The sequence below is a fragment of the Carassius gibelio genome, chromosome A4 (assembly GCF_023724105.1).
Source record: "Carassius gibelio isolate Cgi1373 ecotype wild population from Czech Republic chromosome A4, carGib1.2-hapl.c, whole genome shotgun sequence".
Taxonomy (NCBI): Eukaryota; Metazoa; Chordata; class Actinopteri; order Cypriniformes; family Cyprinidae; genus Carassius; species Carassius gibelio.
The window spans coordinates 23,061,507-23,088,303 of NC_068374.1; the positions used below are offsets into that span (position 1 = coordinate 23,061,507).

The following is a 26,797-nucleotide window of genomic DNA, read 5'->3' on the forward strand; positions in this document are numbered from 1 at the left end:
TCGGGTCAGTGGTAACGTCCGGGAGCGTAGTATCATTGCTACGTTGCTTTATAAGGGAGTGAATTGGATATCCCTTTGAAGAAAACATGTGCGTTATCTGACATTAGACCGTATTCCCTATCTTTTGTTATTGCGTTAGCTAGTGCTGTTTCATAAAAAAATGCAGCATTATGGTTTTTATTTGGTCGCATGTGATATTTTGCATTTTGAACCTGCCCATTGATCGACTGTGTTTGGGTTTTCGTGACCGATACTTCGTTTATCATGTTCCACTCAGTAATAAACATTTAGAACTAGATAATGAGTTTTGTGATGGCTGTAGGCAGAGCATCATGCTTTAAGATATGAGAACCCATAAAAAGAAAGTTTGCATATGGTTTGCAGAAATGTTTGTTTTAAAGTCTAAAGCTATTGGCAACCAGCTGAGGCTTTTTTGCTGTTTGTAAAGAAACTTGCAAAGCAAATTATGTCACGTTCTGCTTAAGGACCAGAGTTTCAAGTGAGCCTTAGCCTCTGTGAATTCTCAGATCCTCTTGATAGTCTGTTTATAATAACAGTACAAAGACAAAGACAATTTTTTTTTTAAATTGGATAATATTGGCTGACTGTCACCATGTCAGACCCTTTATTTTGGCGTGCGGTTCTATTTTTCTTGAGACTAATAATAAAAATACTTTTCTTCTTCCATTTAAACACGAAATAAGATATTTTGAGCAGTCTCCAGGTTGCTTTTTCATACAACAGAAGCATTTAATGAACGTGGTTTTTATGACATGACCAAAGGATTTTCCTGTGTAGGTTCAAAATAGGGCTAGTATCGTTCAAAAATGTTCAATATCAATACAGATACTTACTTCGATACCGGTTCCGGAACAATATTTTTATTCATACCAATTTTATTTAAAAAATGCTAGCGTGAAAGCCCCTTCGTATTACATGTTCACAAGCCGCCCTTGCGTTACACTTCCAGAAAAACATTTATCGCGATTAAATATGAAGCTAATAAACATGAAGCTAATAAACAGATGGTTATGAAAGTATATGATTTTTATGTGATTTTCATGAGATTCTGGTTATTTTCATTACAATACAGTGTGTTTACCTGAGAAATGCTAAGCAGGTGTAGCAATTAGCTTGATGTAAAAGGCTACAAAAACATATTTCTGCAACGTTATATGACTAAAATCCTCATTAGATCGCAGTTGAGGGTTATTACAAACACTCCATGGTGGTTTAAAGTGAGTTTTGAGTAAAAGCATTGGATACGTTTTATAAATTGTCTTATGTAGCATGATGCTACAGTGTGAATGAATGGTGAAGGTTTTCCTTCGTGCCTCACCAGAGCCAAACACTGATTTAGGCACATAAAGCATGCTGCATGCTTATTGGCTCACTGACTTTAATGAGATTAATCTCTTGGGTATCGAAATTTGGTACCGAATGGCAAGACACTCTGTTATTGAGGCAGTTCGGTCTGTGTCTAAAAGGTATTGAACACGATACCAGGCCTTGTTAGCAATACCCAAAGCTCTGTATACTGTAGGTGGCTTAACCTGTTGCAAAATCTAGTTTATTCCATGAGCAGTTTGAGGATTTCATTACTCATAAGCAGCTGCATCTAACCAAGAATCAAAGGACTGGAGTTTGTGCACACTCCATCTGACTGAAGGATACATAGTTGGCCACTTAAACTGGGGAATGCCGAGGACAGCTGGCTCACACACCACCTCTGGCTTCTGGGCTTTATCACTTGGCCAGCTGCAGCACACACCTTTTCAGTTTACCTTTTCTGTCAACAATTGTACATTTAAACTGAATGGTAATTTATTGTAATATTTTTAATGAGACAGTATCATTTTACTTTTTTTTTAAATCTAAAAATTCTCATTGGGGAAAAAAAATCCTTACAATAATGACTCATTACATCTAAATTAATAATCAAATAGTAGTTTTGCATTTTTTAAACAAATGACTATTTTCTGTGTTGTGCTTTATTTGGTTGACACACGCAGGCTTGCTCTAAATGTTGAAGTTTAATGCAGAATCTTTAATGCGAAGTTTAATCTAAATTGCTAGCATTCTTTTTAAAATTGGAGTTTTTACACTTTTCCCCTCTAAAATGCGTTATTTACATTTAAATACAACAAATAAATGTGCATAAATTGTCACTGACTGATGTTCTATGTGCAGAGTAAAATACATTTTCACAATTTTCTTCTGTTGATTACAAATGAAGATATTGTGAAGCATGTTGGAAACCAAACAATTGATTGTAGTCATTTTCTTCCATAGTATGGAGAACATTTTATGGAAGTCAATGGCTACCGTCAACTCTCTGGGTACCGATATTCTTCACAATATCTTGTTTTGTGTTAAGTAGAAGAAAAAAACTAAAGTCTGAAACCAAAGGAGAGTAAATGATGACCGAATTTTCATTTTAGTGTGAACGCTCTCTTTAATGTGCTGATGGTTGTGACTTCAATTTCCGTTTTAACAACTGGGTTTCTATAAATGGTCTGGGTAGACTGGAGAGAGACTTCTGTGTTGTCAGTGTAAATATGTCTACATGGTACACCAGGTCTTTGTTTTCCATCGTGCATGACCTTTTAATATATGTTTACTTTGATTGTTTGCTGAAGGAGGAATGGTGGAAGAGAACTGCAGGATTAGGAGAGCGTCCTGATTTTTTTTCAGATGAGAGTCTACAGGGGCTGCTAGAGGAAGTGAGATGGGAGGGGGCGTCAAGTGTCTTCTCCTCTTGAAGTGAAGTGCTGCTATAGTTAGATCTAAACGCTGCACGTGATGACTTGGGAGATAATCACTCATGGGCTTGCTGCTGCCACACACACACACACACACACACGCGCACACACACGGGGGAGTTTGTGCTCCTCTCTACTGTGGTGGTTTAAGTCACAGTTCCTTTTAAAGTATGGAAAAAGCCCAGTGTCCTTTTTCTGAACTTGCATTTGATTTTTTTTTCTTGTAATGGTTAATGTAGAGTTGGTATAGAGTAGTTGTGATGTGATTGTAAATGACGTAGCCCTCTCACTGTATCCATTTATAGCATTTGCTCAAATTGGCATGCATAGACAATTCTATTTATTTATGATACCCCAGTTATAAACTCAATAGTAAATTATTTATTTATGGTATAAATTAGGGTTGGGTGCTTTACTGACATAAAACGCAATTACATTTTTTTTTAAATGTATTTAAATAGATTTAATGGTAAGATCATATTAGTTTTCTTTCATATATGGTTGAAATATTAACCGGACCTTTGACTCGTTTTGTGAAATTCACCCAGGTCGATATATACTGTGCTTTACTATTTGGCAGTCATTGTTCCTCTTGGTTTCAATCTGTTATGGAGAGACCTCATCAGCTGGTCCATAGAGACTTTTACCCCATGTTCAGGGGTCCGTAATCATGTGTTCAGAGTTTGACCATAAAGGGCCATGAGAAGCGCACTGGTTAAGACGAACTGAAGAGCTTGAAAACACAGCCGCCCGACACCGTTCCAAAAGAAGTCGGACCCCCTCTGGCCATCAGCTGTGAGACTTTCCTTTCATCTCCCCCTCGGCCGAGTCCGTCTCCAGGGGCTGCTGGAACAACCCTGGTGCGTTTTAAATGAATTCCCATCTTGTATTTATTTATGTTAGTTACAAAAGGCCAATGTGACCAAACTCTTTTCTTTTTTTCGTTTCGAGACCCACTTCCATGGAAACAAGCGGGGCTTCACCTCCGCATGCCCAACAGTCGCATGCTTCAGATCTCTCTCCCTCAGCGTAGTCCGAGCTCTCGTTGTGTTGTTTTTAGATTAGGCTGGCACATACGATTGGCACCGTATTGCATCTAAGCCATATTTATCCTTTGTTGTCCTTTTATTAAGTTAATCTAGAGATAACGCTCTAATCAGCGCTTTTTGTCTTGTCCAAATTGAGTAGCATGCTTGAGGAGATGTAGGGGTCTTCTTTCTCCGTGTCAGAGAGGGTTTTTTCTCATCTGGCATGTTTGTTGGATGCTCTATCATCATCATCATCATCATCATCATCATCATCTCATGTCCACTGTTTAAAATGCTTCTTTGAAATCCAAGTTAGTTGCCACCCTAGTGTGTTAAATCAGAACATTAGACATGTAGACATTATGCTTAATTTATTTTTTTGTTAAATGTATTAGTCTTGTTTGTTTCTACTGTAACCAAACACGATTGCAGCAACTTCTTGTTTTATTTAATTAATTTGTTCTGCTTTTTAAAATATTGTTTCTGTTGTCCCAAAGAGTATTGCAACAGTTCATTATCCACAGTAATAATAATAAAAAAAGTTATTTATTATAAATGTATTCTTTCTTTTTTTAATATCTTGCTTCTAGTGTTACCAAATAAAATTGCAGCAATACCTTTATTCTTGCTTGCGATTATTTTTCGGCCATTTATTCCAAGAACTTTCATCATCCTCCATGTCCCCTGCCCTGAACTTAAGTTATTGAACTAGCCAGTGTAACTGCGTCAGGCTTGTCATGATGCTCAAACTAACAGCGCGATGTTTTGATAGGGTCACGGTGTTTAAACACTTCTGGGAAATCATCCTACTAATGGTTTACTTTTAGCTGTCTCTGTGTATTTCGCACTTCACTTTTAACTTACTGACACTGGATGTGGTCGGTCTTGTAGAAGCTGGAGGCCGGTGTAGGATCAGGTTTCATTAGGGTACAGTGCTGCTTTGAAGCATCACTTCCTCCTTTGGACTTTTTCAGTAATGTGGCACTTCAGCAGGTAGTCTTGCAATCACAGACTCATGTCTCACTGTTTTTCATATCCAGACATATGTGTTTATATAGCGGTTAAACTCTTGCGCTTGTTTAAAATGCGCTTGATTGGTTGGAAACCTTCTAATGTGTCTGTTATGTTTATGAATCTGTGTGATGAGTGCGTTATTGGAAATGAGTACATGGTGTCCCTTCTCTTAGTGATGAGAAGTTCCCTGATGTCCTGGGTCAGATTTGCCAACTGCATTTTCCTGTTTTTTTTTTTTTAAAGACCTTTAGACTAGATAATTTTGTTCACATTATTGTCCACATCCACTTTTATTATATATGCAATGAAGAGGAAATGCTCAGATCTGCAAACTAGAGCCGGGTAATACGCGAGATGTTCAGTATTTTTTATTTTTTTTGACAATATAATAATTGACCAATATGGTGAAATATTGTGCATGCTAAGATGGATTAAAGTTCACAAAAAATTCAGTAATTAAAGTCAACATTTACTCATCCTCATGTTGTTCTGAAGCCAAAAGGCTTTCAAAAATCTCTGAAATACAAATATTGGTAATGAAACCTGCGCGTTTTCTCCAAAGTTTATTAAATGCTTTAAAACACTTAGTCAAATAGTCATATAAAGCTCATATAAATCCACATGATTACTTGAAATGAAGAATAGGGACATCTATTTTTAGGCTTTTATTTATTCACACATAAACATTGATCAACGCACATCAAATTTGGTCAGTGGCTGCTCAACCGTACTTAGTTGATGCACAAGAACAAGCATGTCAAGTAAGCATGTTTGAGGTTTGTAAACAGTGAGGGTTATTTCTGCATATTAAGCAAGTACAGTTGTTTTACCATATATGCTGAGCTTGTATGTGTCCTGATCTTTTTTGATATGTCATTAAAAGTCTAAATTAAGTAACTGAATATATTTTTTTTTTTTTTGTCAGTTATCATTCATAAATTGTAATTTTTGGATTTCATACACTCAAGATTATTTGCTTAAATGATTTAGTATGCTGGTTAATATTACTGTTGATGTATATGAACGGTTTAATCTAATTCTTTCTTGTGTTCATCTAGGAAATAACATTGTGTAATTGTGACACTGTGATTATTTAAGAGTTCAACTAAATGAAACCTCGCAAATCTACTTTGCAACGGTTGAACGAAAGCTCCCCTGATTGAAAAAAAATAAGTAAAAATACTCTTTTAGAGCAAATACTTAAATCTTGAGATATCAAACACTGTCAAAATGCAAATATTGACTTTTGTTTCAAGCTCTACGGCCCAGCTCAATTATTATTATTTTTTTTACAATAAGCTTCCATAATAACCTTTGGTGAGTGAAGTTAAGAGAATAAATAAAAGCCTGCAACCTTGTTGATTTGCGTCCAGGATTCAAGCATCTGCAGATGTTCAAAAATGAAAGTGTGTCGCCAAACAAAATGGCATTTAGTGTCCTCTCTTGGGATTCTCTATTGTGGTCTCAAATACATCCAGTCAAGCTTAAGTCCACTACAGGTAGGCGTTTTGTACACTGACCCCACCTCTAATTAAACTCCTGCTCGGCGGACATATGAAAAGGTTTTTTAGTTAACTGCAGATTGAATTCTGCATGCAGAGGTCTGTCTGCGAGAAATGAGATGCGGTACTATCATCATAGCATCAGCTGTAAGAGTAAAACCGAGAGTGGACTTCTGAAACCCTCTATTTTTAGCAGTGCGTCACAGACCAGATCCTACACCGCATGGTGCTGGCATTTTTGGTTACAAGGCAGATCAGCAGCTGTTTGGATGTATTTGGGGTGCTTTTGTGTATTGGAGTTCACCACTTGTTCCTTAAGAGCAGCTTAAGTGGTCTGTTGTTGACTTAAGACTGGAATCCTTTTGAGTTTAATTGAACGTCGCTCATCTCCGTAGCTCTGCAGATTTTTTGTTTACTAACGGCAACATGACTGTCAGCTGAGTAATTCAGTTTGAGACCAAAGCATCATTATTATTGTTAGTTTGACCATAAAGGGATAGTTTCACACCAAAATTTTAATTACCCCATGATTAACTCGCCTTCAAGCCATCCTAGGTGAACATGACTTTCTTCTTTCAGATTTATTCAATCGGAGTCCTATTAAAAAGTTCCAGCAGTTGCAAGCTTTATAATTGCAGGGAATGGGTGTCAAGATTTTGAAGCAAAACAAAGTTCATTCACCTTTATTCACCCCCTGGAGCCATGTGGAGCACTGTTTATGATGGATGGATACACTTTATTTTGCTTCAAAATCTCGACCCCCATTCACTACCATTATAAAAACTTGGAAGAGCCAGGACATTTTTTTGTATTACTCCAATTGTACTCTATTAAAATTCATATACATCTAGAATGGCTTGAGTAATGGTAATTTTCATTTTTGGGTGAACTATCCCTTTAAAATGTGGTCTTATTAGTAGAAATTGTGTAATATTTTGCTGCCAAAAATGGTGCTTTGCCAATTGCCAATGTATTAAGCGCAGCCCACACTGAAGTCACATTCAAACCAAAGCTTTCTGTTGGTCATCATACATACACCTGCATATATCCGCTGTATCTCTGGCGTCTGGTGCTGATAAATGCTTCTCTCCAGCTCTGTCAAAGAGGTTTAAATGGAGACTTGTTTGCTATTGAGCCATTATATGTCAGTGATCTCTGTACGTGACTGTCTGCGACCATCAGTGATGTGGGATTTGAATGTAATCCTTGCCATGATTACTAACATTAATAGTCAGATTAGCTCTCAAATGTCTCATGAATGTGTAGTCTGCTCCAACAGATAAAAAAACAGACCTCTTGTCTGTCTGGATCAGTTTGATGCCCACATAACCAAATATATCTTCATTACACACAGATGACGTTCTTAGAGCTACCCTGTGCATGTTCAGAAAGGCATTTAAAGTGCTTTTTTCCCCCTACATTAAACACCAGTGTAGACTCCAGAAACTCCAACATGGCGCTCAGAAGCACAATTACAGAATTAGTTAAGTCGTCCTTTTCTTTGGAGAGTAATTTCCCTTGTCTTCTAGCTCAAAGACCAGCTCTACATTCCCTGATGTGGTGACAGCCTCTCACACCTGTCAGGCCTGAACAATTACAGCCATTAATATGCCAGATTGCCATTGTTGGGCTGTGGGAACTGCTGGGTTATAATAAACATGCTGTGTTTTAAAGGGCAGAGGGAATGCTTACTAGCAAATGACACGAGGCACTGGGCCAAATTTTGACGTCTCTAAAAAAAAATTCTCCAGATGAATTGGGTTTTGTATCACTTTTCAAAGTTAATTATGTATAATGGCAGTAAAATACAATGAGGTCTTTTTCTTTTGTGGTTGTTTTGCTAGTTGTTTTTTTAATGAATCTTTTATAAAGACTCATTCCAAAAGAGTAGCTGGCGAGGAGCGATTATTGTCCCAGTGCAAATTTAATTAGAGGAGAGATGACATTTTGATATCATGATGAAGGCTGTGTACAAAACAAAAAACAAAAAAAAGAGCCGTAAAAGGTTTTCAGAATCCTTGAAGCTAGCTGTTTGGACAGTCCTGGTTTACTCTACCTCTAGCATGACAAGGCCCTGATAAGAGCACAGAGGCCCACACGGTTCTACTACGGTACTGTAAACAGCCCAAATTTGGGCAAGGATTTCAACCAGATAGTCGTGTGCCCTGAACGTGAGGCTGGTTTGCGTGTTTCCCTCCTTGTCTAGGGTATTGCCATGGCAACCAGCTGTAAGACCGGGAGATTTTACGGGCAGCCGTTCAAGAGGGGAGCACACAGAGAACCGAGGTTGGACGCTAGTCAAGGTCACGGAGTTTAGACTGTGAGGTGTTCGAGTTTGACAGTTTGCACTGAAAGCCCCACTCAAACATAAAAGATAATTAGACCGTTCACATGATCGCCAAGACCAAAAACGGTCTCTGCTGACCATAGGAATGAAGTATTTCATTTGTTGAATTTGTTGCATTTATTTGATACAAAAGTACAGTAAATTTAGTAAAATATGGAGAAATATTATTGTCACTTTTGAACAATTTAATGTGTCCTTACTGAATAAATTCATTTGCGCAAATCAGCATTTATTTCTTAAAATCTTATGAATCCCAAACATTCGTAGATCACTGACAAGCTACGCAACATCGCGTTCATTATCGAAGACGATTTAGCTGTAATAACACAAACAGATTGACTAGATGTGCATGATCCTTTCGTTAGATATATCGCCCACTAGTGTTGGGCTATATGGCCATTTTTCAAATCGTCATATAGTCAGCCCGTGAGATCAACGATACACAATATTATCGTGCATGGGTGGAGCAAGAGAGAGAGACTCTTTGTTCTTGTCGTATATTAACTATTTGGTGTTTTAAACCGAGCAGGTGTGCGAGAGAGACTATGGAATCACCAATAATAAAAAAAAATATGCTTTCAAACATACTGATAAACTAACGTTAAATATAAATATACTGTATTTAAAACAGTTCCTATATAGTTGGACGCAACTACACATCTGCGCATGGAAGTTATCAGTCTAAATCGTCCTGACTATCGACAGAGACATGTACTTATGTCAATATCTCTGACTATCCTGGAGACTCGATTCTATCATCTATTGGCACAGCCCTATCACCCAGCCCTAATATATAGTCACTGTATTGACAACACTAGTCTATTTCAAGCTCTCTTGTCTTGTCGAGTGGTGACATGCTTTATTTACAGACCTCCTTATTTCCCTCAATTTTGGTTACCCGATGATATAATGTGTCTTTGTTGAGAGGAATAGGTTCCCACTGATCTTAATCCAGAGTAAAATGCTAGCCTATATATTGCATGAATACTATTTTGAAAGGGTCTATGATTTGAAAAAGTTTACTCCGAGAGATGCTAAATGGCTAGACAGTAACATATTTTTTTTTTTACGATGTTTATTGCTTTTATATTTACATGCAATTTAACAACACTAAAATGCTATGTTAACACAAACGTATAACAAACACTTAAATACATAAAAGAAAAACGAGTCTTGATAGTACTCTTGCTTAGATGTTAACTAATTTCTTCTGTTTTTCAGGCCTGCATAGACGATAATGTGGACATGGTGACCTTCCTGGTGGAGCATGGGGCCTGCATCAATCAGCCCGACAATGAAGGCTGGATTCCCCTTCACGCTGCTGCTTCCTGCGGATACCTCGACATCGCTGAGTAAGTCCCACTTCCCCACCACAGAGAACATAAGTGTTTCTTCATCTTCAGCCTGTTTTTATGTCCCAGGGTTTCATTCTATTTAACAAAAATAAATTTCAACTTCTTTCTCATATTATCACTTTAAACCTTCTTTTATTTTTTTGCTACTTTTTGATTTAACTTTGTCCCAGACCCAGATGTTAAATGCTAAAAAAAAAGAAGAAAAAAAAATAAAAATAAAAAAATAAATAAATATATATATATATATATAAGGAGACAACGCCAGAGGGTAGTGCTGCCAATAACTGTAGAACTGTGGACATGCTCATTTTTTTAAATAAAAACATGAAATAGGTTATTGTTATAAATACAGACGTTAAAATTAAAGTTCACATCAGTGCCGTTATTCAGGCTGTTCACAATATGTTTTAGCACGTAATGTGTTATTCATGTCTGAATTAATCTGTTCTAATCTTAATCTGTAAAGTTTTTTAAAAATGATATGCTCATTTTAAAAATAGAAATGTCCTAGGCTCATACAACCTTAGCAGTTGATAATACACGGACTATTATGTTAATAAGTGGCGTCATTCGGTTATATTAATATGTTTTAGCAATCATACAACCATCAGTTGGCTTGGGTTAGGATAGACCTTTCTCTAATGAATTAAACAGTTTGTTATACAGATGGAAAGTCTGAATAGTCTCTCTCCCTCTCTCTCTTTATATGGGTGTGTGTTTATTCGTGCGTGAGTGAGTGAGTGCGTGGGTGCATGCACGGGATTACCGACTACTAATCGAATAATACACTGCGATTATCGATTATTACTTTTGCTTAAAATGCACATCCCTGTTATTAATACTGCAGCCTGCACTACAAACAGTGTGTGCTTAGGATACACGTCAAAATCAGGTGGCAAAGCTGTTTTATACATTGATAGTAATTAGAAAAGTTTCTTCAGCACCAAATCATTATATTCGATTTGTTTGTTTAGTTTCCTCTCTCCCTCATGGCTGATCTGTTGATAGGGTGTTTTGCCAGCTATATGTTACCTTGTTAAAAGGTCAGCCCAGGTTCCAAGCCCCAAGTGACCTCTGTTCCCACACTGGATGGATTAGCACCTATCCTGTGCTGAAATCATAGCTGTGCTACGTATGCTTTAACACTCTGACACTTAGCTTGAAGGGAATCAAGTTCCACTTATTAATGAGTCATTCTTCCTGTACTAAGAATTGATAAACATATCCTCTTCTATGAATTGCTGATGAATTTGGCTGTTTGAAGCACGGTTTCATAACCTAGTGAGCTGTGTCGCTGCCTACATAGACAGTAGCCTCCTGAGGTGACCTCCTGACCTCCATAAAACCTTAAAAGTGACCAGTTTGGAGCCCTCTATATGGACAGGACCTCTGTAGGCCACGCAAATAACGCTGAACATTCGAATTTTTTTCTGTACTTCTCAGCCTTGAATACATTTTGATTCATAATCTATATTTTTGCTTCCCCATCCTTCATTTTGAACCTGTGGGGGGTGTTTTTTCCATTTAGCCTTTTGCTGTACATTCTGGGATAGCAATGTGATTTTTTTAAAGTCACGTCAACCATGATAACTTGTCATGGACGATCCTTGATTGGAGTTTTTTTTTAGAGACTTTGTTGCTTTGTTGGCAGTGTCACTCTTGTATATGCTGTGGGTGTTTTTAATATTGAATTTCACATTTGAGCTATATTAGAGGTTCGAGGTCTTTGTAGAGAACACGGCACTCTAGAGAAAATATCAGCTGACTTTTAAAATAGGGCAAACAGTAAAACGGAACAAGCTTGCTTTTGTCCTGAATATTGCGAGTACTCTGACCTGTTTAGTGTCTGTTGATAGGACTAACATTTCCAGAATCTGAAATAGGAATTGTGTACAAAATGGCAAAAGAGAGTAACACAAGTCTAATGTCTCAAATATACAAATTAGGCACAAATATACAGATTGAACATGATTGATTAACCACATGTAAAAGAACACTTTCCAAATTTTCTTCTTGAAAACCATTTTAAAATAGCTTATTTTACACCCTAGGCCTAAGGTGCGGTCACAATCGTGAAGCTCACAGGCAAAAATGGACCATTGTCTGTTGTCAATAGTGTAGCACGGTATGAAGCACAGCGCACACAGAAGTCACTGTCAAACCGAGCAGCTTTCTGTTGGTCACTGCAGGAAATCTGCCTGACCAACTTCCACCCATTGCTAAATCTGTGAGGGAATATTCCTCATTGTGTGTATTCTTTTTCAAAATAACTATTGCCTGCAAAGATTTGCAGAACAATGATAAATGTGTCCCCACACTTAAGATATGTAAATTAAGGATGGGTAAGGGTTAGTAGTTGAGTTGAGAATAACCGAATAGTCAATTATGATTGTTTTGTTTTGTTTTGTTTCGCACTTGGCTTGTATAATAAAAAAAAAGTTTTATGTAAAATACTGACTGCCCTGCAATACGTTTAATTGTGATTGATGGCGAAAATACGTCAGTTTTGCGCCTCTAATAATCTCAGCAAGCATTGCCGATGATCAGTTTCAAAGAAGATGCTAAGTTTTTGAAGAACTGTAAAGTCGAGGGCTGTTCCAGTAAAAAAAAAAAAAAAAACGCAACTTTTCAAAAAAGTTACCCAAATTCTTTCCTTGCAGCCAAAAGGAGTTTTATTTCTAAGAAGAAACTACTAGTTAAGCTGCTCTTAATATGTAAGTTGATCCAGATTGTAGTAAGGGCAGGTCTGTGTGGCTTTGTTTCCTAGTGCTGCGCTTCTTGAATCTGACACATGAGCAGAAAGGTTATTGAGGGCGGTGTGTTGATCACGCCAAGGTCAATGCTGAAACGATCTTTCAGACAAGAGACGGCCACTCCTTCATTAACTCTCAAGCCTATGTACTCCGTGACATGAATCCACGCTGTTAACCAGTAACTGGTGGAGGACCACTTCACTGAATTTTGATTTAAGATGCAAATCACCACTTGAGGTTTCTGTGAAGGGAGTCCCGTAAAATGAGGCCCCGTTCCATTTCTTCTTCATTTCACTTCCAAATATTCCAAAGCAGCAGTTGTCAGTTCAGTTCGGATGTATTAGTGTCTCTACCAATCTCACACTTTGTCATGTCTTTGCAGGTATCTTATCAGTCAAGGTGCAAACGTTGGCGTAGTAAACAGTGAGGGAGAAACGCCATTGGATATCGCAGAGGAAGAGGCCATGGAGGAGCTTCTGCAAAACGAGATCAACCGGCAAGGTACTGCTGCCTCTCCTTGACACACATTGCACATGCACTCCAACCTTCATCTCTCTCATGACAATGATTTGCAAGGGTGTACAAGGCTTAGTGTCATGTCCACGTCATGCTGTGGTTGAGATCATTGCTTTCTGACGATTCTGAGGCAGAGTTCTTCAAATTATTTGCCTTGCTTGGATGGCCAGTGGTGATATTTGCATCCCGCTCAACTTTCCCAGCTGCTGTGTGCTCGAGTCGAGGCTGCAAGTCTTGGCAGGACTCCAGCGGGTGCACTGACTCAGAATTAATATTAGAGCCATGCTCAGCCGGTAGCGTAACACACAACACCCTTTCTCCTGTGTCCACTCTTAACTTGCCTGTTGACCTGGCTGGGTACTTGACGTCCGAGGTATATCATGCGTGTGCAAAGTCATAAAGGATTTAGGGAGGTCTGTGTGGCCGGCTGTAGTGAGGTCCCTTACATAATGGAGAAACATGATCCGTTTGAGCTGATGCCCATTGTAATGATCCTAAACTAGATGGAATGGCCTTTTGCCATTCTTGAAGATGAAACGGAGCCCAGCTGAGGCTCGAGGCTACCTAATTTTTGAAGAATTGAAGGGTTAGCCCATGATTTATTCACCCTCAAGCCATCCTGGGTGAGAGATGTCCACTCCCTCTTAACTCTGAAGCCTATGTACTCAGTGACCACTTCACTGAATTTTGATTAAGATGCAAATCACCATAATAAAAGTTTATCCAAACGGCTTTGGGGGTAAATAAAGGCCTTCTAAAGTGAATAGATGTGTTTGCGAAAGAAAAATATCCATATTTAAATCTTTATAAACCGTAATAAACGCACGTGGGCTTCAAAATCTTGAGCCCCATTTACTGCCATTATAAAGATTGGAAGAGCCAGATCATTTTGAGTATGACTCTGGTTGTATTCATCTGAAAGAAGAAAGTCAAATAGACCGGGTCTTTTAATTTGACGTTGTGAAAGGCTGCACCTGAGCGCGCACAGCTCATATTATCAAATTTTCACTGTGTGCTGTATGTGAAATGAGGGTTACCCTGGCTTTATTTGAAAAATATGATTCCCAGTGCGCACAAACTTCCAAGAAAACTGAGTGCTCAGTTGATTACAGTGTTAACTTCCTTTTTAATTATTTTTTTATTAGTAGTAATAAAAACTGGTTTGATGATTATAACAAACAGACTGTAAGATTAAAACTAAATGTACTTTTCTGCTTTGTCTCTGAGGATAAAATTATTGACACTACTCTATCAATAAATTTCAATAAAATATATTGTCGGAAAAACTGACCGGATGTTTAGAATAGAAAAAACGGTCTGCTGTGAAGTGTGACGAACAAACTAAAACTTAACATTTCAGTTACTCAGGCACATCATTAAAATTACACTTCAAGAAGGCTGTGCACATTTTGTGAGGTTTAGTTTCTTTACATCCAGTGGCAGAATAGCATCCGAGACGGAATGCTTACTTGACGTCTTGTAACTGCAGTATCACTCCTGTGATTTGATGGACCGATAGGAGTTGTTCAGGACACACCTGCTTGATTACATGAAGCATGTTAAGGAATGTGTCGAGAAGAATTGGGACATCACAATTGTCCCGATTTCAAATCCAGGCATTTCAGAAGGGTTATGGAGTAACCTCTCATATGTGTAAAGATATATATTTCTTCATTTCATGACCCTTTAACAAACAGTGAAGCTGTTTTGTCCCCCAGTCATGTGGTACAATTTTACATGCAGAAACAAAAAAGGAAGAAAAAGAAGAAATGTAATGAGTTTAGAATGAATCCGATGAAGCGATTAATCCGTTGATATTGGGCCATTTTGGGACTATCACTTAAGCTGATTAGCGTGCAATTTGACCAGTTAATAGAACTGACTTCATTGGTTCCAGAATCTAAAAACAGCCCAAAGTTTTGATTAGATATTGGTATTAGCCATTTGAAAATTTCGTATTGGCTGACCAAGGCATACAATTTTCTTTTTTTTTCTCTCTCTTTATTTTGTGAAGAATCCTATATCTTCCTCAGCCTTTGTGGCTTTGGCTAACAGTAAGTCCACAGTAGCTGCTGAAACGTGAGCCTCAAATTGGTTTTGCGGCAAGACAATTCTCAGAGAGCACAAACTGAGCTTGTGCTCGTCATTTATCGCTCTTAACAGCTCAACATGCGGCATGAATTTGTTGATAATTGCTCTGCCCTGCTGTAAACATACTGCACTCTTTAAGAGCATGTTATATAACCTTGCAATTCAGCCCACGCTCATGGCCATCCAGTGTGGCCCAGCCAATGGCAGCTGTCAGATTTCGTCTGAGAGTTGAAGGACACTCTTCAGCTTTGGAGAAGAAGTGTCACCGTGTGTGATAGACCTCAGCAGACGTCCTGCCACACAATTCCCCCAGAAATCACATTGCTGGTTAACCCTAATGTTTGAACGGCTGAAATGGAATGTCCTTTTCTTTCTGACTAAAGATGCTTGCTGTTCGTTGGTCAGGCTAGAACAGGAGCCCACGCATTATTCCATGTATTGTATTAGAAGACCCTGCACTATTCTCTGCTCAGAGATGGCTTTATGTAACAGTGAGTGTTGTATAATACCTTCAGCCTCTTCTAATGTGATTATCTTTTTTCCCACTCCCTGTCTGCTTTTGAACAAGACCCTAGTCAATAAAGGTTAAACTTAAGCAGAGACCCCAACCACCACCCCCTCAACAGGGTTATCCTTCAGACCTATTAGCAGTTGCTCATTTCCACAGGGATCAGGTGAGACGGGGAGCCTCTCCTATTCAACGCAACAGATTTTTCCAGCTCTTGTTGTTCGGAAAATCATACGTCGGAGGCACTAAATCCATCATGGTTGGTGACATAATCTGTCTGACAAAAACTGACTTTTCGGATCAAAAGGATTAATGTACCTTATGTAAAAGAGCCCCAAAGGCTCCAATATACTCTGAGAAGTTATTTGCAGCGGTTTACTTTTAGCAAACATTTCAACGCTATCAATCAGAATGGCAATACTACGGACCAATTTGTTAGTTTACAAGCTAGATCGAAATTTTCTGTAAAGTCGTTTTTCGACTCCCAAAGCGAATGCCAACTTTGTTTTGCTCTTATTTTGTTCAAAATTATGTCACACCAGTTTGTTTCTCGATTTCGCTTCAAGTATATCAGGGTTTTACTGAACTGACCTAAAGTGAATGCTTTAGTTGTAAAACCAAGCTCCTGTCCACTGCTTTTGACTGTCTAGTGCTCTTGTGAAGGTCAGTTTGTCTCTTGTTTTTTGAAGAGGCTGCATATTCTCCTGGCACTTTTGTTCTACCCGTTTTAACCTAACCTCTTACGTGGCATCAAATACAAATCTCTCAATTCTCAAATCTCATCACCCATTTAGACCAGAAAAGACCATGATATTCAGGCTTCACTTATGTCTTCCCACGATTGGAATTTTCTTGCAACATAGACCAGCTCTGTCATGGAATTTGCTCAGGAATTCCTACAGATCTCTGTCCCATGGCCCCATCTTTTTTTCACTCCATTCCAACTCTTTGGTCAGATATGGGCCCCATCTCTTCCACTAAACGGATCAAAATCTGTCACTTTAATCGCATCGCTTGACTTCTCCCAACAGCCACACCTGCCGGCCATTCAGTCAGGCTTGGAGCCATATAAGGGATGTGGCATGATACTCACGCTGTTCGCTCGTAATCTGAGATGCCTCCTTTTACGTTCATTTATTCGGACAAAAATGAAAGGTCAACTAGCTGTCAGCTATATTTCTGTTTATACATATAAAGCACTGATCTTGTTTTGCTTTTGCACTCAGTGGAGATGTTGCTAAGCATTTAGAGACATGATAATTGGTTGCTTGCTTCAAAGTCACATGCTGCAAAGTTTCTATTGTTGTTTCCTGTTTAGCGTAATGCTGTCAGTAAATGTCATGTTATATAGACTAGATGCACAGTGACCCATTTGGCAGTCCTCCAGTGTGGACTAGATTACATGTTGTGATTTTGGAACAATAAAAATATTAAAGTATGCATAGAATACTTTTTTGCACACTTGAATGTTAAGTGAACGTATCAAATTAAACCCTAGAATGCGAACTTCCTGGAAGTTTAAAGAATGTGTCTCTTATTTTGAATGCACTGTATATCAGATAGTAGTCGATAAAAGCTGTTTATTCAACTTTTTTGTATTTTAATTTTAATTAAATATTGAATTTTTTTAGCGGAATGGGCAAAATTGTGTTCTCACAAACTTAACCTTTGACACCATTTAGAGTAGACGCACTAGTCATTCCTGAAACGGTTTACCTTGTTACACTGTAGTCAACCTCTGTGGTTGTTAATTGGATTTCAGCATTCTTATCCCATCAAAAAAAAAAACTTTTCACCATGTCGAGGTGCAATATATTTAGCATTTGCGTATAGGTAGCCTTCTTGAATGTCCTACAGTTTGGGCAGGTTAAGTGTACGTACTAATCCTAAAGATCTGCCCCCCTCCCCCACCATCTTGCTCCAGGCGTGGATATCGAGTCGGCCAGGAAAGAGGAGGAGCGGATCATGCTAAGGGATGCGCGACAGTGGCTTAACAGCGGCCAGATCAACGACGTCCGACACACCAAGTCTGGGGGGACCGCACTACACGTCGCTGCCGCCAAGGGATACACTGAAGTTTTAAAGTAAGTTTGCTTGCCTTCAAAAGAAAGACTTTGCCATTTTGCCTGTGATAATAGTTGCTTTTTGTTGTTTTTTGCCAAAAAGTGCGATTTAGCAGCTAGTGGAGGTAGAAACAAATGAATCTTTGCTACTGCAGGTGTAGAGGCTTTATTGCTTTACTTGGGTCATCCCATACTTCTCCTTTCAACTCTTTCAGTATCCCAAGGGTCTTGTACGCAGGGCGAGACAGTTTGTAACCTGTTTATCTGTCTCCATTACAGTAGATTATCGTGAGCTGTTGAACAAACACAGCTCAGGACGTGTGTCAGGATTTAGGCAGCGTCTCTGTTTATGGTGCCTGTGGATGTCAGAGTTGAATGACTGTGACAACTGCTCCATCTGCCGCTGCACCAAAACAAGAGGATTGTAACCGGATAGACTGCTTATTTTGGGTGTGGAATCTCAGAAAACTTCACATCTAATGCATATTTCTATGTGTGACCACTGACGCCTAACTGTTGGCATGCATAACCTGCCTTCTAGGCAATAAGAAAAACGAGCCCATTGGTCCACGCAATATCCCAGGCTTTTGGCAAATGAGGCCAAGCTTAGATTGCAGCACCAAAATCCAAGAAACCCAGATTTGTCTAATCTCATCATGCTATTTCTGTTGCTCTGACTGTTCGCAGGCTTTTAATCCAAGCAGGGTATGATGTAAATATTAAAGACTACGATGGCTGGTCTCCGCTCCACGCTGCTGCACATTGGGGCAAAGAAGAGGCCTGCCGGATACTAGTAGAGCATTTGTGCGATATGGACATGGTCAATAAAGTGGTATGGGATTTATGGTTCTGTCTGTGCTGCTAGCTTCTGTGTAGTCGTCTTCCAAGGCTTTGAATCGAACCCTTACAATGTCAAGTTTTGCTCCTCAGGGTCAGACGGCGTTTGATGTAGCTGATGAAGATATCTTGGGATATTTAGAAGAGCTGCAAAAGAAACAGAATCTGGTAATTTCGCACTTCTGGTATCGGATCTTCAATTGTGAGTTGCAATTGTTGTGAGCCTTGTCTGTGTTTGTTTCAGCTTCTGAGTGAAAAGAAGGATGTTAAGAAGTCTCCTTTAATAGAAACGACGACTACTGGGGACAATAATCAATCTGTGAAACCACTGAAGAGGTAAATGGCTCCTGCTCACTAGAGAGAAACCACCATGATGGGATTGATTTACTGTTTACTCGATGTCTTGACTTTACCGTGCACCTGAGTTGGCTAGGGGTGTTTTCACACTAGAGCTTTTGGTGTGGAAACAAAATGTTTGCAATCAGAGTTTGGTTGATGAAAATGGTTTTTCCAAACTCCGGTGTGCAGCGGAGTCCAGCTCTGGTTCTTAATCCATTTTAAATGGCAAAACCGAACTGCTTTTGAATGCCAAACCAAGCTTTGCATTTGTGCTTTAGTAAAGAAACGCTTCTACTGGAGCCAGAGAAGACTGTCCCACGAATCGAGACTCTGGAGCCAGAGAAGGTGGATGAAGAAGAGGGCGAGGGGAAGAAGGATGAGTCTAGCTGCTCTAGTGAGGAAGAGGAGGAGGAAGACTCAGAGTCTGAGAACGAAGCAGGTACCTGTTTGAAACATTGTCCGCCACCTACACCCAACTTGCTTTGTTGTAAACTGTAAGGTCATTTTTTTTTTCAGACAAGACCAAGTCTTCTGTTCCGACGACCATTTCCAACAGTACACCTGCACCTGTGCCTGCTGGTATCACAGTCACGTCCCCAACTACCCCAAGCAACCAGGTGACCACCCCAACCTCACCTACCAAAAAGGTACATACTCCCTTCCTGAGGGTGCTGTCCACTTTTCCCTTCACCCAGACTTCTCCTTGGCAATATCATTCATTCTCTATATGTAGCATGTGTCAGGAAGCAAGAAAGTTGCTTTCGAACAAATGTTCAAGGTGACTTGGTTTCATAACACCATGAAGGAGTTAGAGATTCATAGTGTTACGTGGCATCAGCGCAGCGCGGTCGCGAAATACTAAAAAGTCAGCTGATTTACGTCTTATACAGGAATGTCAGTGTGCAGTGAATTCTGGGACTGTGCACTTGACAGGAGAGAACATGTCTTCCACGCGTCTTTACCTCGTACCTGCTGCCCTCTGCTGGACAGTAAAGGAGTTTCATCAGTGTCAGGCTTTCATCAGGCAACCACACCATTCGTTAGAAAATGCTGTTGTTCAGAACAAACCTGATCTCACTTATATAAGTGATTCTAAAATTTTTCCTATAAATTTTAATAAAGTTAATATTTTATAATATTTTTTGTTAATTTTAACTTGGCTTCATTTAATGCGATTTAATTTTAATGACTTTTCAGTTTCATCATAAACATAGTTTTTCAACTATTAACAACACCTTAACTTGTTTATATGTATGTGTGTGTGTGTGTGTGTGTATATATATATATATTCGAGGAAGTATTTTTTTTTATAGTGATGTTTTTATTAAATAAAAAAATTAATTTATGCATTTAGCAGACGCTTTTATCCAAAGCGACTTACAGTGCATTCAGGCTATCAATTTTTACCTATCATGTGTTCCCGGGGAATCGAACCCCCAACCTTGCGCTTGCTTGCTTGCTAGCGCAGTGCTCTACCAGTTGAGAAAAAATTTTTACAATTAAATTAAGATACATTTATGTCCCAAATATGTGCAGTAAAAATTATTTTAAATGTACAAAATACATTGGTTGCTATACTTCTAGACCGGTGTGATATAAATCGTTATTCTTTGTTTGTAAATGTTTATTTTTTTATCATGTAATTTTGTGTATTGTATTGTTCTCCACGACAAATGCTGCATAAAAAAAAAAAATCAGCTTTTAATTGCATCTTAAATTTAAACTTGCCTTCAAAATGGCAGGAGCTCTCAAAACGTTGTATGTTGTGACTGGGCTTTCATTTGATCATTCTCTTTGCTGTACCTTTTTCTCTGTTACTCGTGCATCACTGCTTTTTGATTTATGTCATTCAGGGTTTCTTTCTTCCTTTTTCTGGCTTTTTCTTTACACGCATCTGTTTTTCTCTCTCTACTCATCTTTGCTGTTGTCTTGGATGGCTTTAGTCTGATAACATTACTGCCCTTGTGCCTGGGGGGGAGCCAGGCTGTCCTGCATTGTGGCGTCAAGGCTTGCGCAAAACTGGCATTTCACTTGTGCCCAAAAAAGCGATGGTGAGGCCTCGGTGTGTTCAGCATTGTGATTCCCGCCCTCCCTCTATGTTCCCCCACGTGACCACATCCCTAACCAATCAGAAAACCGCCTAATCCAAGACCATTCCCTCATCCTGTCAACTGGCTCACTGCATGGTGTTGTGGTTTTCAGTCGCAGGTGTGATGACGTGCTGCTTTGGGTTGAACATCATTATTATATAGTTTTATACTTGAATGTGGTGGACTAAATATGACTGGGTGACTTCAATGCTGTGTGTACTTTGATAAGGGTGAGTTCATTTACCATTGACTCTAAACCCTAACAGGTCACCAGGATGCTGACGAGTTAAAGCTACGAGCAAAAACTAACATCTTGATTGAAATTGGGCATGTTTGGTTTTGTCATCTGTTGTTATTCGGTATGCTTACTATCTTAGGCTATGTTTACACGACAACGATGTTGTCAAAAACCGAAAATAATTTTTCCAAGTTTCACGTATACACAACAACGTTTTCAAAACGATTAGTGTTTACACATATCCACAAAAAAGGCCAAATACGATGTATTAAGTATGCCAGGCCAGTAGTTGGCACTGTCACCTTGTTAATTAACCGTACCTGTAGGGAAGTGACGATTATATGATGTATAAGATGCGTCTCCACTGTTGGTTGTAACATTGAAGTAAATCCACACTTTGCTGAAGAGGCATCAACAAACTCTGTTGTATATGTTTGTTCGTGCTTGCTTTTAAAAATCGACACGTACTGCGGATGTCTAAATACCTAACGCGTACTACGCACACGCATGACGTCACCATTTTCAAAGACTCCCGTATTGTGTGTTAACACGAAAACGACAAAGGTGTCGTTTTCAAGAATTTTAGAAACTTTGAAGCCCATTTTCAAAAATATGCGTTTTCATTCGCCAAAACGCTGTTTATCAGCATTAGGGCTGGTCGTTGATTGATTTGTTTGATTTCTTAAAATAGATATTTATTTATTTGTTTATTATTAAAATGCTATTATTATTTTAATGGCTATTGATTTTTTTTTTTTTTTAATGTTGGTTTTATTTATGAAATACTGAATGGTCACGCTTTAATTTGGGGACTAATTTTCACTAATAGCTAACTATTAACTACGACTTTTGCCTCAATAAATGCTGCTTATTAATAGTTAGTAAGGTAATTGTTTAGTTAAGGTTTTGGGTAGGATTAAGCTTTCTAAAATATGTTCATGCAACATATTTGCTTTATGCGAACTAACAAACAGCCAATATGTTAATAATATGCAAGCTAATAAGAAACTAGTTAATAGGAAGAATTGGTCCCTAAACTATTTCATGTATTTAAATATTTGTATTTATTTATTTTTTTGTTTACTTCTATATTTTAATTTTTTTATTTTATTTATGAAATATTGTATTTGTTTTAAAAACAAATAATGTTGTTTAATAAAAAAAATGTAATTGTGTATTTATTATTATTATTACTATTTTTTTTTTTTGTTAGTTTTTTTTACAAATATTGAATATTTACAATATACTATATTATTTTGTTGGCCATTTAAAATTAAACATCATTGTGTTTTTTTTATTTATTGAAAGTGTTTTTTTTGTTTTTTTGGCTATTGCATTTTCTGAAGATCGAGGTAGTAGATTTAAGTTCAGAGCATATACATATTGAAATATATATTAAAATATCAAAAAGTCGCCCAGCCCTACAGACCAACTCTCCCATATGTATGCCCTGCTAAGACCATGAACAACCCTTAATGTTGTTTTTCAATGTGTACTCTCTGTGGTCCAGTAAACACCATCACTGCACAAGTGTATGCTCTAGATTTTCCTATGATCAAAATATTATGAGGTTGGAATGTGGGCTCCTTAGATGTTGCACTTCCCTAATTCCCTAACTCTTTATCTGTTGTTTGTCCTCCTAAGGTGAGCACACCTCCAGGGAAGGTGTCTCCTAAAGAGGAGGACAGGAAGGATGAGTCTCCTGCATCGTGGCGACTGGGCCTGCGGAAAACCGGCAGTTATGGAGCACTGGCAGAAATCAGCACAACTAAAGAGGCACAGAAAGAGAAGGACACAGCCGGGGTGATGCGCTCGGCCTCTTCTCCTCGCCTCTCATCCTCACTGGACAATAAGGACAAGGAAAAGGTCTACTGGAATTTAGTTGTTTAATTTGGGGTGAAATATTCCTGTAAACCTTGATCATTTTACACTCGTTTCCATGTTTACTTGAACTGACATGTCCTTTTCATTTATTTGCACAGGAGAAGGAGAAGACACGCCTGGCGTATGTTGCACCATCCATCCCAAGGAGACACGTTAGCACATCGGACATTGACGAGAAGGAAAACAGGTAAAGATGGGATGCATTTGTGAGAGCGCCTCCTACTGCTCCATGTTGTGTGTTGCAGTCTGAGAAGCACACGCTCAAGTGTTGCATGCTTTTGTGCAAAGCATTCATCTTGTACATGAGAAGACTCTCAAATGTCTCTTCAACTACCAAGAAAGATATTTTGATAGAAGCTAGTTTAGCAGTGTAATAGATTTATCTACAGTTGTTCTCTGGAATCGGAGGTGCTATTTGTAGCGTTTGGTTCTCAGGGATTCGGCTGCTAGTCTGGTACGTAGTGGCTCGTACACCAGGAGACGCTGGGAGGAAGACCTGAAGAACAGCGACGGAACCGCCTCACAAAACAGAACCTCCAGCTATCAGCGCAGGTTAGCTTTTATCCTAGCTCAGACTTTCAAACAGTCGCTGTTTCCTGGTGTTCTGATATGCTTCGAAGACCTTTATGTTGCTGTCAAGCTTTTATAGCAGCTTCTGTCAGCTTGAGTTTGCCTGTGATGCTTTGATTGTAATTCGAATCAGTTTTAGTATTGCCATCCCATAACCACTGCAACTATTGTAGTTTAGATGCATGATCAAAACTATGTGCAGATGTTTTTCTTTTTCCTTTTCATTTATAACGGTTTCATGATTTTCGATCCGTTTTTAGAAATGGAATCGCACTTTCATGAAATCTCTTAAATTGTAACTATGCATATGTTTAATTCATATTTAATGCATATATTTAATTCTAACTTTGATGGACATAAACAAACATTTAGTAAAATTCCCTCAAATTTCCCCCAGTTTGAAAACCCTGGTCTAAAGATCAAAGCACCCCAAAATTTCCTAATGACCCAAGTGCTTGTGTGTCATTGTGTTACAAAGAAAATTAGCATGACTGCACTTGTGCCACCTGGTTTGGTTTCATACTCTGATAAAAAAAAAAAAAAAAAAAAGCATGCTGCAGTTTTATATAGCGTTCTTATGGTTTCTAGATAATAAGTCCGTTTCTATTTTTATGTCTAATGAAGTTATTAATGGTAATTTGATTTATTTATACCTCAAAATATGACTTTATAAGAAACCAAGCACCCCACAAGCGAGTCAGTGCTTCATGCATATATGTAATGTTTTGTCTGTGTGTGTGTTCATGTTTGTCCGCCCCCTGCTAACTCACCTCTTCACCCCGCCACACCCACACGGCAGTACGTCTCACACGCTAGCGTTAGGCCGCACGTCTAGCTCTCGCGACCTGCCCACCAAATCCTCCTCTGCCTCCAGCCTGGAACCTAACAACTGGAGGAAGGAGCAGCCTTCCTCCTACTACCAGTCTAACAGCATTCACCGCAGGTACCTGCCCGAGCACCACCGGCAAACATACACACGCACACACAATCACACACACACTCAACTCCATGTCCTCCATGTGTCTTTGTGTTCCCCACATGTAGCTGCTTGCCATTCTTGCTTTCTATGGATTTATTTGCTTATGGGGTGTATATTTTGACAATATACTGTTTAGGGCTGCACGATGTGTCGTTTAAGCATCGATATCGCGATGTACGAATCCACGGTAGTCACATCGCAGGATGTAGGCGATAGTTGATCCGTTGTTCATTAACTGTACGGGCCAGCTGCTCCCCGGCCCTTGACGAATGTGATTCGCGGATTAATTGCACAGCTTAACCATCATAGAGTGAAAGTTTTGACAGGGCAGAAAGAGAGAGCACGAGAGAGCACGAGAGAGCGAGAGAGAGCACGAGAGAGAGAGAGAGAGACAGAGGGAGAGAGAGAGAGAGACTGTTGTTTGAATCTAATTTGATTAGATTTCATATCGCAATATATATTGCAGAAAAATAAAATATCGCAATGTCATTTTTTCCCAATATCGTGCAGCCCTAAAGGCCCGTTCACACCAAGCGCGATAACTATAAAGATAATGATAAAGATATAGTTCTAAAAATCGTTCTCATTTTTAAAGAATAGCAGAGTCCACACTACAACTATAACGATAAAGGCACAGAGAAACGGTATCATTGGAATCATTTTCAGAACGATTTTATTCCAGCTGATAAACGATACAAACATTGACATCCAATCAGAATCCATCCTGCTGTAACGAGCTCGAGGATTTAAAGCGGCAGACGCACGTGCGCTCAGAATAAACAGAAGATATCGTTCGCTGGTGTGGACACTAATATCGTTATCTTTATAGTTATCGTTCTTGGTGTGAACGGGGCTTAATACTGTTAGAATGGACTGAATATAGTGCTGGGCGATATATTAAAATATTGCAGCGTATTCGTCAAAGAATCTTTGGTTTTGTCTCTGTGTTGCTGTAGCGGGTCGTTTGGAAGGAGACAGGATGATGCTTTAAGTTCCACTTCTTCCTCCACCGCCACCACAACAACGACCTCCACCTCCTCTGTTACCTCACCCACCGGATATCGCAGCCTGCTGGCCAGGTTTGAACACACACAGCCAATAAAACATCCAAACTAAACACTCAGAGTAGGTGCTGTTAGTGAACCGTGTCGTTGTATAACAGGTACTGGGCAGAAGAGAGTATGGAGAAGGAGAAGGAGAAGGAGAAGGAGAAGAAGGAGAAAGAGTCAGCCACGGTCATCCCCACAATCAACACTGCAGCCACCACCACCACCACCTCCACTACTGGAACTGTGTTGGGCTCTGACGGACGAGAGAGACGCAGGTACATACACACACACAAACACACTTCAACATGTTATCACTGAGAGCATTTTTGCATCGATGTATTATTTAACATTGATGTTCTCGATCAGGATTTCATTAAAGAGGCATGAAACCAACCAACCAGCTCCTATTTGATTTGATTTAAAGACAAAAACAAACAGCAATTAGCTTTTTGTGAAAATTGCTTTAAAACTCATTAAACCTCGGTAGGACATCTGGCTCTGTAACATCAAGGAGAAGTTCTCATTTAAAAATGAAAAGTGTCATTATTCACTCGCCCTCACATTATTCTAAATCCATTAGACTTCCGTTCATCTTCAGAACTCAATATTTTTACAATTCTTTTTAAATCTAGCTTTTGGCAATCCTTTGGACAAGTCCATGCAACCAAAATGTTCCAAGTTTTAAAAAGTTACCAAAGGACATCATAAATGTAATCCAAATAAATTGAGTGCTTTAATCCAAGTCTTCTGAAAAGACCTGATCACTTCATTGTGAATAACGGTATACATTTTTTCTTTTGTTTACACATACATATTGAGCACTGCACATACATGGACTTTATGAAGTAAACGTAAAACGGAAGCTCGACAGT

General features: G+C 38.9%; 1 protein-coding gene across 12 annotated transcripts in view; it reads left to right on the forward strand.

Moving 5' to 3' along the window:
- Positions 1 to 26,797, forward strand: part of ppp1r12a (protein phosphatase 1, regulatory subunit 12A) — a 58,389-nt gene that overhangs the window by 17,040 nt on the left and 14,552 nt on the right. For 6 of the 12 annotated variants that reach the window (XM_052577362.1, XM_052577364.1, XM_052577357.1 and 3 more), the window contains exons 2-15: positions 9,875 to 10,005; positions 13,144 to 13,262; positions 17,801 to 17,960; positions 18,627 to 18,771; positions 18,870 to 18,944; positions 19,021 to 19,112; positions 19,394 to 19,554; positions 19,632 to 19,762; positions 23,088 to 23,309; positions 23,426 to 23,514; positions 23,763 to 23,879; positions 24,697 to 24,840; positions 25,833 to 25,955; positions 26,039 to 26,200. In XM_052577362.1, the coding sequence (XP_052433322.1) occupies positions 9,875 to 10,005; positions 13,144 to 13,262; positions 17,801 to 17,960; positions 18,627 to 18,771; positions 18,870 to 18,944; positions 19,021 to 19,112; positions 19,394 to 19,554; positions 19,632 to 19,762; positions 23,088 to 23,309; positions 23,426 to 23,514; positions 23,763 to 23,879; positions 24,697 to 24,840; positions 25,833 to 25,955; positions 26,039 to 26,200 (1,871 nt within the window). Of the gene's footprint in view, positions 1 to 9,874; positions 10,006 to 13,143; positions 13,263 to 17,800; positions 17,961 to 18,626; positions 18,772 to 18,869; positions 18,945 to 19,020; positions 19,113 to 19,393; positions 19,555 to 19,631; positions 19,763 to 21,058; positions 21,167 to 23,087; positions 23,310 to 23,425; positions 23,515 to 23,762; positions 23,880 to 24,696; positions 24,841 to 25,832; positions 25,956 to 26,038; positions 26,201 to 26,797 lie in introns of all 12 variants that reach the window. The other 6 variants (XM_052577359.1, XM_052577363.1, XM_052577366.1 and 3 more) reach the window with 4 other exon arrangements.